This window comes from Tachyglossus aculeatus, chromosome 5 (assembly GCF_015852505.1).
Source record: "Tachyglossus aculeatus isolate mTacAcu1 chromosome 5, mTacAcu1.pri, whole genome shotgun sequence".
Lineage (NCBI taxonomy): Eukaryota > Metazoa > Chordata > Mammalia > Monotremata > Tachyglossidae > Tachyglossus > Tachyglossus aculeatus.
Window position 1 is genome coordinate 21733377 of NC_052070.1, and position 11930 is coordinate 21745306.

Consider the following 11930-nt stretch of genomic DNA (forward strand, 5'->3'; position numbering starts at 1 on the left):
CAAAATTCCTCCCTCTGAAACTCAATGTGGCTCAGTGGAAAGAGCACGGGCTTTGGAGTCAGAGGTCAAGGGTTCAAATCCTGGCTCTGCCAATTGTCAGCTGTGTGACTTTGGGTAAGTCACTTCACTTCTCTGTGCCTCAGTTACCTCATCTGTCAAATGGGGATTAAGACTGTGAGCCCCCCGTGGCACAACCTGATCACCTTGTAACCTCCCCAGAACTTAGAACAGTGCTTTGCACATAGCGCTTAATAAATGCCATTAAAAAAAAATCATCCTCATTGTCTAACCCACATCCTTCACTCGGCAGGTTAAGCACATTTCCTCTTGTTCGGGCTTCAGTGGAGGAAGGAAACAGCCGACCACTGAGTACATTCAAAGACTGATTTTGTCAGCCGCCAGTCTTTAGCTCTTCCTCTGGTTTTATTTTCCAGGTCTTTAATCATTGCTGAGCCTCTCTGCCTAATGTTTTTCCTGTTCTTCACCTCCTTCTCAAATTCCTTTAGGAATAAGATCCCAAAAATGAAGTCAAGCAAAGAAGTCATTGGAAATGCTGGAAATGATTTTGGCTGCTCACGAGGAAGAAGACTAAACTGATTTGTAGGCCAACATCTGCCTCTCTCAGGACTGGCCCTAATACAAATTTATATTCCTTCATTTGTGCTTGCATTTGATCCCTATTAACTGACTGGCTTCAGTGGGTTGAATGTCAGAGGTACCTGGGCAGACAGGAGAATAATAGTTGGTTCTAATCTGGTAGCCTTTAAAAGGGCAGTTGGTGTTCTTCATTTGCTCCCAGTGGCTCAGTTTAAAAGCTCCCAGTGGCTCAGTTCTAAAGAAGTCCCCAACCCCCACCAATAAATCCCATTTCTCTCCTCTGCCCAGGCACTGTGAATGTTGAGGGGGACAGAGGCTGAAACAGCTAAATATGCTACCCAAAACTCTTACGATCTGCTTAGCACAGGCCTGAAGTTAATTTACACTGCGGGCTTACAGTGCTCCAGTGCTTAGAACAGTGCTTTGCACATAGTAAGTGCTGAACAAATGCCATCATTATCATTAATCTTCCATAAGTTGCCTAGCCAGAGTACATCCTACAGCAGCTTGTGTTTGAATATATTCATATTTTTGTCTGGGATATATGTCACTAAATGGGAGTGATTTTTGCCTTCATGAAACAAAACTGAGAGGACTTTTCTCTCCCGAAAAATGTGACTAACAACCACCTCTGGGGCTTCGGTGCTCTCACCGGGGTGACCGACAGTCCTTGAAGTAGAATTTGGAGCCCTGCATGGGGTCCGAATTGTGGAAAGGTGGGTTGTACAAGGGCCTTTCAGTTTCAGGGCCCCTTGGACTGGTGTGACTGCAACCTGAAATTGGCGTGGCAGCTGGGATATCACTCCACACTGGAGAAGAATTGGAATTGGACCTTCACAGAAGTGCCTATAGGCTGCTGGGACTTGTAGCCCATAATCCGAGCTGCCCTTAAGGAAAGCCATGTTTGCAAATCAGAAAGCACATTCAGTGAGTCCAGGGCCAACCAGATGTCAGACCAGGGGTGAGTCCCACCTGGAAGAGCTGTGGTAAGGGTGCTTCCCTGGAGACCCCTGCCAAGGGCCAATGGGAGGAGGGTCCTGGGTATGAGAGGGATTGGAAAGAAGTAGCGGGCTTTGAGGAAACGCTCTGCTGCCAGGAGTCCTGGGCCACTGGGAGAAGCTAAGGATAAGGGTACCAGAGAATTCCAGTCATCTTAATAGCAATGTGGCCTAGTGGAAAGAACACAGGCCTGAGAGTCAAAAGAAAGTGGGTTCTAATCCCAGCTCTGCCACATGTCTGCTGTGTGACCTTGGGCAAGTCACTTCACTTCTCTGGGCCTCAGTTACATCACCTGTAAAATGGGATTTAAGAGTGTGGGACAGGGACTGCGTTTAACCTGATTAACTTGTATCTACCCCAGTGCTTAGAACAGTGATTCGCACACAGTAAGCATTTAACAAGTACTATTATTATTATCATTAGGTGGAAGGGAGAATGGTTATGGCTTTGTGGGAATTAAAGTTCCTTGAGGGCATTTATTCATTTATTCATTCATTCATTCAATCATATTTATTAAGTACTTACCATGTGCAGAACACTGTACTAAGCCATTGGGAAAGTACAATACAATAAACAATGACATTCCTTGCCCACAGTGAGCTCACAGTCTTGGGGGGAGAGACAGACATCAATACAGATAAATAAAATTATCGATACATTCCTGTGGGGCTGGTGGGGTCGGGGTGGGGGAAGAGCTAAGGGAGCAAGTCAGGGCAACACAGAAGGGAGTGGGAGAGAAGGAAAAGTGGGGCTTAGTCTGGGAAGGCCTCTTGGAGGAGATGTGCCTTCAATAAGGCTTTGAAGGGGGAGGAGAGTAATTGTCAGATTTGAGAAGGGAGGGTGTTCCAGACTATAGGCAGGACATGGGGAAGGGGGCAGCTGCAAGACAGGCAAGATCGAGGCACAGTGAGAAGGCAAGCACTAGAGGAGCAGTAGTGGGCTGGGTTGTAGAAGAAGAGAAGTGAGGAGAGGTAGGAGGGGGCAAGATGATGGAGAGTTTTAAAACCAATGGTGAGGAATTTTTGTTTGAGACGGAGGTGGACGGGCAACCACTGGAAATCTTTGTGGTGAGGGTGGTGACCTGTCCTGAACGTTTTTATAGAAAGATGATCCCAGTAACAGTGTGAAGTATGGACTGGAATGGGGAGAGGCAGGAGGTTGGAGGTCAACAAGGAGGCTGATGCAGTAATCTAGTCAGGATTGAATGAGGGGACTGTGCCTAATTTTTATACTATTTGAATAGGGTAGAATGAGATTCAGTGAAAGTCGAATAATAATCATAGTCCCTCTAGACTGTAAGCTCATTGTGGGTGGGGAATGGGTCTGTTATATTGTTCTATTGTTCTCTCCCAACAGCTCAGTGCTCTGCATGCAGTAAGTGCTCAATAAATACGGTTGACTGTGACTGACTGACAGCCATCAGAGGAATGACTTTTTGCTAAGGTTCTATGAAGTTTAAGGGGCGGTGTGAAAAGCAATCATCAGAGCCGTCATATGACTGGCATAGCCCGAGTGCCCCAGCTCCTTGAGTCACGGGATTTCTAAGCACCTAGTCATCCCCAGAATCATGCCTGCCTGTCTGCTTCAGAGCCTGGCCCCAACTGGTGCAGAATGCCCCAGCATGCCGGAGTGCTTCCAGGCAGTTCTGTTTTGTTGTTTTTTTTTAAAGAGAAGCAAATTATAATGTGATCTCATGACTGAGAGGGACAGCCTCAGGGAATCAATCATCCTCCAGCCCCAGGATGTCAAAACAAGAAAGAAGCAAACCCTTTGATTGCCACTCACAGCCTAATCCTCCTACCTTTGTTGCTGTTACTCCATTCAATCATTCATTCATTCAATCATTTGTATTTATTGAGAGCTCACTGTGAGCAGAGCACTGTACTAAGCCCTTGGGAAATGATGATGATGATTAAGATGATGGCACTTGTTAAGCGCTTACTATGTGCCAAGCACTGTTCTAAGCACTGGGAGGATACAAGGTGATCAAGTTGCCCCACGTGGGGCTCATAATCTTAATCCCCATTTTACAGATGAGGTAACTGAGGCTCAGAGAAGTTAAGTGACTTGCCCAAGGTCACACAGCAGACATGCGGCAGAGCCTGGATTCGAACCCGGGAAAGTACAATACGACAATAAACAGTGACATTCCCTGCCCACAAGGAGCTTACAGTTTAGAGGGACTATGATTTTTTGACTACACTCTAATAGCCACAGATTCATGGATGGAAAGTACTTCTCCTTCATGGTGGGAAGCAGGTGTCAGGGGGCCCAGACCTTAAACTCAGCTGTTTGACTTGGGCAAGTCACTTAATTTTTCTGGGCCTCAGTTTCCTCATCTGTAAAATGGGAATAAAATACCTGTTCTACCTTCCTCTTAGAATGTGTGTCTCATATGGGTCAGGGATTGTGTCTGTCCTGATTATCTTGTTATCTTCCCTAGTGTTTAGTAGAGTGCTGAACACATAGTAAGTGCTTAATGCCTTTACTGGACATGCTCTGGGCACGTCACTCCCCTCCACAAAAATCTCCAGTGGTTGTCTTTCAACCTTCAAATCAAGGAAAAACTCCTCACTCTCGGCTTCAAGGCTGTCCATCACCTTGCCCCCTCCTACCTCACCTCCCTTCTCTCCTTCTACAGCCCAGCCTGTATTCTGCCACTAACCTCCTCAATGTGCCTCATCCTTGCCTGTCCCTTCATCAACCCCTGGCCCACATCCTTCCTCTGGCCTGGAATGCTCTCCCTCCAAACATCTGCCAAACTAGCTCTCTTCCTCCCTTCAAAGCCCTACTGAGGAGCTTCACCTCCTCCAGGAGGCCTTCCCTGATTGAGCCCCCCTTTTTTCTTCTCCTCTTCCTCCTCCCCTCCCCATCGCCCCCCTCCCTCTGCCCTACCCCCTTCTCCTCCCCACAGCACTTGCATATATTTGTACATATTTACTATATTTATTTTATTAATGATGTGTATATAGCCATAATTCTATTTATTCTGATGGTATTGACAGCTATCTACTGGTTTTGTCTTTTTGTCTGTCTCCCCCGCTTCTAGACTGTGAACCTGTTGTTGGATAGGGACCGTCTCTATATGTTGCTGATTTGTACTTCCCAAGCACTCAGTACAGTGCTCTGCACAGAGTAAGCGCTCAATAAATATGATTGAATGGATGAATGAATGCTTAATAAAAACCAGTTATCGTTATTATTATTACTCTCCCAACCGCTTAGTACAATGCTCTGCACAGGGTAAGTGCTCAAAAAATACCACTGATTGTAGATGGATTGACAGATGTGGAGACATACTCACTGCTTGCTCTGGAGGTGAGAGCTTCTGCAGATCTTAAATCAGGAGGGATGGCCCAGATCTCCAGCCTGTTACTCTTAGATCTCGGATCCTCTTGGAACAACATAGGAAGGGTTAATAATAAAAACCGTTATTTGTCAAGGACTTACTAGGTGCCAGGCACTATACTAAGCACTGTAGAAGATACAAAATAATCAGGTCAGACAGAGTCTCTGTTCCATATGGGGCCCAGAGACTAACTCTAAAATAAACAACAATAGACTAGGGGGGGAATTTCTGGGGCTCCAGCTAATTTTGGGCCCCACAATTCTGACAGGAGAAGGAGGCCTTCCCAGACTGAGCCCCCATTTTCCTCTCCTCCTCCCCATCTCCCCCCTGCCCTACTTCCTTCCCCTCCCCACAGCACTTGTATATATTTGTACAGATTTATTACTCTATTTATTTTACTTGTACATATTTACTATTCTATTTATTTTGTTAATGATGTGCCTCTAGCTTTATTTGTATTTATTCTGACGACTTGACACCTGTCCACATTTCTGTTTTGTTGTCTGTCTCCCCCTTCTAGACTGTAAACCCATTGTTGGGTAGGGACCGCCTCTATATGTTGCCGACTTGTACTTCCGAAGCGCTTAGTACAGTGCTCTGCACACAGTAAGCACTCAATAAATACGATTGAATGAAGGAACTCTGAAGGCTCCTGGCCTGCTGGGGAAGAGTCACAGAAGGATGGCAATAGGACAGCCCCTCACACAGACAAGACTTTTCAGTGATTGACTGAATCAACCACTGATTCAAGTTGGTCTTAAAACTAAAAGCAGAAGGCACCCCAAGGCTCAGCCCAGAACAGAGAATTTTCAGGTCAAAAAGAGTCCTTCCTTAACCTTCCCTTACTATCCTTGCCCCCCTAAAGACTCAAGGCCACCAAGACAGATAAAGCCAGTATTTACTTAGAGTCAATAAGTAATATGGTGAGTTGAAACACCATCTAAAATGTGTTTTAAGAAAACAGGGATAGTTTTCAGGGTTTCAACTATAGAAGATGGTTCTAAAGTGTCTGCAGCTCAGGATGTTGTGTAGAAAGAGTTCTGCTATAGGACCTTTTCCCACCGTCTGTAAAAGAAACTTGATAATGCAGACCTGGGGACATCAAGGTTCCTCCTCATTCAGTCTGCGATGAGGCAAAGGATAAACCAACAAAATATCTCCATCCCCTTGAATGGTTTGATGTGCACAAACCATGTGGTCTGACAATGATGAAATACTCGTAAGAACCAAATCAAGAAAGAAAGAAATAGTCCCAAACAAAAAAGAGAGGAAAACAACATGGGAATTATCAAGTGAGGAAATAAGAGGTTTCAAAAAAAAAGCGAAAAAAAATTATGTAGATGAATGAAATGACAAAGATTTCATGATTGCAAAAAGTGAGAGACAGGAAACGAATGAAATGAAGTTTAATAATGACTTGTACTTCCCAAGCGCTTAGTACAGTGTTCTGCACACAGTAAGCACTCAATAAATACCATTGAATGAATGAATGAATGGTGAGGATGGGAGGGAGGGGGAAGGGAGAATAATAATAATAATAATAATAATAATAATAATAATTGATATTTGTTAAGCACTTACTATGTGCAAATCACTGTGGCTTGCCATTCATGGGGCTCGGTTTCCCTCCATGAATGAATGAATAACTTCCAGAAGAACAGGGAAAGGAAAAAAATGTGAGGAGAGAGGGAGGAGTCAAACTAGAAGGAAGGTTAGAAGTTCTTCCATACCTATGATCTCATTCTTCCCTCTTACAATAAGTATCCCCGTGGGGCAGGGAATTGTATCTACATTTTATGGATGGGAAAATTGAGCCTCAGAGAGATGCAATGACTATTTTGGGTGAGTCAGTCACAGAGCTGGGAGAGCCCAGGCCAAGTGGCTAGTACGGTGCTTTACACTCGGTAGGCACCCAATAAATTCATTCATTCATTCATTCATTCAATCGTATTTATTAAGTGCTTACTGTGTGCAGAGTACTGTACTAAGCACTTGGGAAGTACAAGTTGGCAACATATAGAGACAGTCCCTACCTAACAGCGGGCTCACAGTATAGAAGAGGGAGACAGACAACAAAACAAAACATATTAACAAAATAAAATAAATAGAATAGTAAATATGTACAAGTAAAATAGAGTAATAAATATGTACAAACATATATACTGGTGCTGTGGGGAGGGGAAGGAGATAAGGCAGGGGGGATGGGGAGGAAGAGAAGGGGGAGAGGAAGGAGGGGGCTGAGTCTGGGAAGGCCTCCTGGAGGAGGTGAGCTCTCAGTAGGGCCTTGAAGGGAGGAAGAGAGCTAGCTTGGCGGATGTGCAGTACTGTATGTGCTACTGTATCAGCTTCCTCTCCGATCTCCCATCCTCTTGTCTCTCCCCGCTTCAATCCATATTTCACGCCGCTGCCCGGATTGTCTTTGTCCAGAAACGCTCTGGGCATGTTACTCCCCTCCTCAAAACTCTCCAGTGGCTATCAATCAACCTACGCATCAGGCAGAAACTCCTCACCCTGGGCTTCAAGGCTGTCCATCCCCTCGCCCCCTCCTACCTCACCTCCTTTCTCTCCTTCTACAGCCCAGCCTGCACCCTCCACTCCTCTGCTGCTAATCTCCTCACCGTGCCTCGTTCTCGCCTGTTCCGCCGACGATCCCCGGCCCACGTCATCCCCCTGGCCTGGAATGCCCTTCCTCCCCACATCTGCCAAGCTAGCTCTCTTCCTCCCTTCAAGGCCCTACTGAGAGCTCACCTCCTCCAGGAGGCCTTCCCAGACTCAGCCCCCTCCTTCCTCTCCCCTGCCATATCTCCTTCCCCTCCCCACAGCACCTGTATATATGTTTGTACATATTTATTACTCTATTTATTTTACTTGTACATATCTATTCTATTTATTTTATTTTGTTCATATGTTTGGTTTTGTTCTCTGTCTCCCCCTTCTAGACTGTGAGCCCACTGTTGGGTAGGGACCGTCTCTATATGTTGCCAACTTGTACTTTCCAAGCGCTCAGTACAGGGCTCTGCACACAGTAAGCACTCAATAAATACGATTGATTGATTGATTGATTGATTGATGTGCGGAGGGAGGGCATTCCAGGCCAGGGAGAGGACGTGGGCCAGGGGTCGACAGCGGGACAGGCGAGAATGAGGTTATTGACCTTTCCAAGTAGGCTGGCAGGAGACTGCAAGCCTTCTCAGTCAACTTCAGCCGACAGTGTGGCTGGGATTCCCAGGTTTCAGACCTGCTGCCTGCAGTAGACTGTTTGAGTACAGGAAGACATGGCTGAGCTGTGGTTTCCTTACTGGTATGAGGAGAGGGGGCAAATGGGACCTTTTGCTTCGGCTTTATTCAAGTGCTTGGAACATAGTAAGCGCTTAACAAATGCCATCATCATCATTATTATTATTTAAACCCTGTACTTTGGTCCACTCCCTGCTCCGACAGAACCGTCCCTGCTGGGAGTTGGGCCCCAGGCTGGTTCAGGCCCTCCTCTGCAAAATGAGAGTTAAGACTGTGAGCCCCCTGAGGGACAACCTGATCACCTTGTAACTGCCCCAGCGCTTAGAACAGTGCTTTGCACATAGTAAGCGCTTAATAAATGCCATTATTATTATTATTTTATTATTATTATGTGGCTAGGAAGACAAGGCCTCCAGCAGCCTGGGAGGGAGGAAAACCAACTTTTTCTGGGAACGGTCTGCCTGACCCACTCAGGCCACAAATTCATTCATTCATTCATTCAATCGTATTTATTGAGCGCTTACTGTGTGCAGAGCACTGTACTAAGTGCTTGGGAAGTACAAGTTGGCAACATCTAGAGACGGTCCCTACCCAATAGTGGGCTCGCAGTCTAGGAGGGGGACACAGACAACAAAACAAAACCTGTGGACAGGTGTCATGTCATCAGAATAAATAGAAATAAAGCTAGATGCACATCATTAAGAAAATAGTAAATTATGTACAAGTAAAATAGCGTAATAAATCTGCACAAATATATATACAGGTGCTGTGGGGAGGGGAAGGAGGTTGGGTGGGGGACTGAGGAGGAGGAGAGGAAAAAGGGGGCTCAGTCTGGGAAGGCCTCCTGGAGGAGGTGAGCTCTCAGTAGGGCAACAATCCTCAGGGTGGAGGCTTGGACGGAGGCTGGGGCCAGGAGGAGCCGGTCTTTCTCCACCTCTAAACTGTAAGCTCATTGTGGGCAGGAAATGCATCTGTTTATTGTTATATTGCACTCTCCCAAGCACTTAGTACAGTGCTCTGCGCACAGTAAGTGCTCAATAAATACAACTAACTGATTGAGTGTGCGGGTCTCAGACCCTGTTGGGATTGGGGGTGAGGGGACTTGGAGGAGGATGGTGATATGTTCATTTAGCTTTAATGCTATTTATTCTGACGACACCTGTCCACGTGTTTTGTTTTGTTGTCTGTCTCCCCCTTCTAATAATAATGACGGCATTTATTAAGCGCTTACTATGTGCAAAGAACTGTTCTAAGCGCTGGGGAGGTTACAAGGTGATCAGGTTGTCCCACGGGGAGCTCACAGCCTTCATCCCCATTTTACAGATGAGGTAACTGAGGCACAGAGAAGTTAAGTGACTTGCCCAAAGTCACACAGCTGACAAGTGGCAGAGCCGGGACTTGAACCCATGACCTCTGGCTCCCAAGCCTGTGCTCTTTCCACTGAGCCACGCTGCTTCTAGACTGTGAGCCCGTTGTTGGGTAGGGACCGTCTCCATACGTTGCCAACTTGTACTTCCCAAGCGCTTAGTCCAGTGCTCTGCACACAGTAAGCGCTCAATAAATACGATTGAATGAATGAATGAATGGTGAGGATGGGAGGAAGAGGGGAAGGGACGATGTGGCTTGCCGTTCATGGGGCTCAGTTTCCCTCCACCCCCCAACTATTGTGCAGTCCACACTCTTTCCCCTCCCCGACCTTCCATGCAGATGGAGGCAGTGAGGCCCTACTAACTTCTACAACTCTGGGGACTCTGATCCTGGACTGGAGGTAGGGAAGGGGAAGGAAATCAATCAATCAATCAATCGTATTTATTGAGCGCTTACTGTGTGCACAAGCACTGCACTAAGCGCTTGGGAAGTACAAGTTGCCAACATATAGAGACGGTCCCTACCCAACAGCGGGCTCACAGTCTAGAAAGGGGAGACAGACCACAAAACAAAACATATTAACAAAGTAAAATAAATAGAATAGTAAATATTTACAAGTAAAATAAATAGAGTAATAAATATGTACAAACATATATACAGGTGCTGTGGGGAGGGGAAGGAGGTAAGGCCGGGGGATGGGAAGGAGATAAGGCGGGGGGATGGGGAGAGGAAGGAGGGGGCTCAGTGTGGGAAGGCCTCCTGGAGGAGGTGAGCTCTCAGTAGGGCCTTGAAGGGAGGAAGAGAGCTAGCTTGGCGGATGGGCGGAGGGAGGGCATTTCAGGCCAGGGGGAGGACGTGGGCCGGGGGGAGACGGCGGGACAGGTGAGAACGAGGCACAGTGAGGAGGTTAGCGGCAGAGGGGCGGAGGGGCTCTGTGCGGTGGGCGGGGCTGTAGTAATAATACTAATAATGATGGCATTTATAAAGCGTGGCTCAGTGGAAAGAACCCGGGCTTTGGAGTCAGAGGTCATGGGTTCAAATCCCAGCTCTGCCACTTGTCAGCTGTGTGACCTTGGGCAAGTCACTTCACTTCTCTGGGCCTCAGTTACCTCATTTGGAAAATGGGGATTAAAACTGTGACCCCCTCCGTGGGACAACCTGATCACCTTGTAAACTCCCCAGCGCTTAGAACAGTGCTTTGCACATAGTAAGCACTTAATAAATGCCGTTATTATTATTATTATACAGCACTTACTATGTGCAAAGCAATAATGATAGTATTGGTTAAGCGCTTACTATGTGCAAAGCACTGTTCTAAGTGCTGGGGGAATACAAGGTGATCAAGTTGTCCCACGCGGGGCTCACAGTCTTCATCCCCATTTGACAGATGAGGGAACTGAGGCCCAGAGAAGTGAAGTGACTTGCCCAAAGTCACACATCTGACAATTGGCAGAGCTGGGATTTGAACCCAAGAACCTCTGACTCCAAAGCCCGGGCTCTAGCCAGAAGCAGCGTGGCTCAGTGGCAAGAGCACGGGCTTTGGAGTCAGAGGTCATGAGTTCAAATCTCAGCTCCGCCAATTGTCAGCTGTGTGACTTTGGGCAAGTCACTTTTTCATTCATTCAATCGCATTTATTGAGCACTTACTGTGTGCAGAGAGCACTGTACTAAGAGCTTGGGAAGTACAAGTTGTCAACATATAGAGACGGTCCCTACCCAACAGCGGGCTCACAGTCTAGAAGGGGGAGACAGACAACAAAACAAAACATATTATCATAATAAAATAAAATAAATAGAATAAATATGTACAAATAAAATAGAGTAATAAATACGTGCAAACATATATACATACATACAGGTGCTGTGGGGAGGGGAAGGAGGTAAGATGGGGGGGATGGAGAGGGGGACGAGGGGGAGAGGAAGGAAGGGGCTCAGTCTGGGAAGGCCTCCTGGAGGAGGTGAGCTCTCAGCAGGGCCTTGAAGGGAGGAAGAGAGCTAGCTTGGCGGATGGGCAGAGGGAGGCCATTCCAGGCCAGGGGGATGACATGGGCCGAGCGACGGTGGGACAGGCCAGAAAGAGGCACAGTGAGGAGATTAGCGGCAGAGGAGCGGAGGGGCTCTGTGCGGTGGGCGGGGCTCTAATAATAATAATAATAATAATAATAATAATAATAATAATAATGGCATTTTCATTCATTCAATCATATTTATTGAGCGCTTACTGTGTGCAGAGCACTGTACTAAGCGCTTGGGAAGTACAAGTTGGGAACATATAGAGACGGTCCCTACCCAACAGTGGGCTCACAGTCTAGAAGGCATTTATAAAACGTGGCTCAGTGGAAAGCCCGGGCTTGGGTTCAAATCCCGACTCCGCCACTTG

At 46.7% G+C, this 11930-nt stretch overlaps 1 protein-coding gene across 2 annotated transcripts in view; it reads left to right on the forward strand.

Annotated features, from left to right (window-relative positions):
* Window positions 1–629, forward strand: part of CIDEA (cell death inducing DFFA like effector a) — a 37957-nt gene extending 37328 nt beyond the window's left edge. Inside the window, exon 5 of one of the 2 annotated variants that reach the window (XM_038746575.1) lies at window positions 507–629. In XM_038746575.1, coding sequence (XP_038602503.1) covers window positions 507–597 — 91 coding nt within the window. In that variant the 3' untranslated portion in view covers window positions 598–629. The remainder of the gene's footprint in view (window positions 1–506) is intronic. The other variant, XM_038746574.1, reaches the window with a different exon arrangement.
* The last annotated feature ends 11301 nt before the right edge of the window (window positions 630–11930 follow it).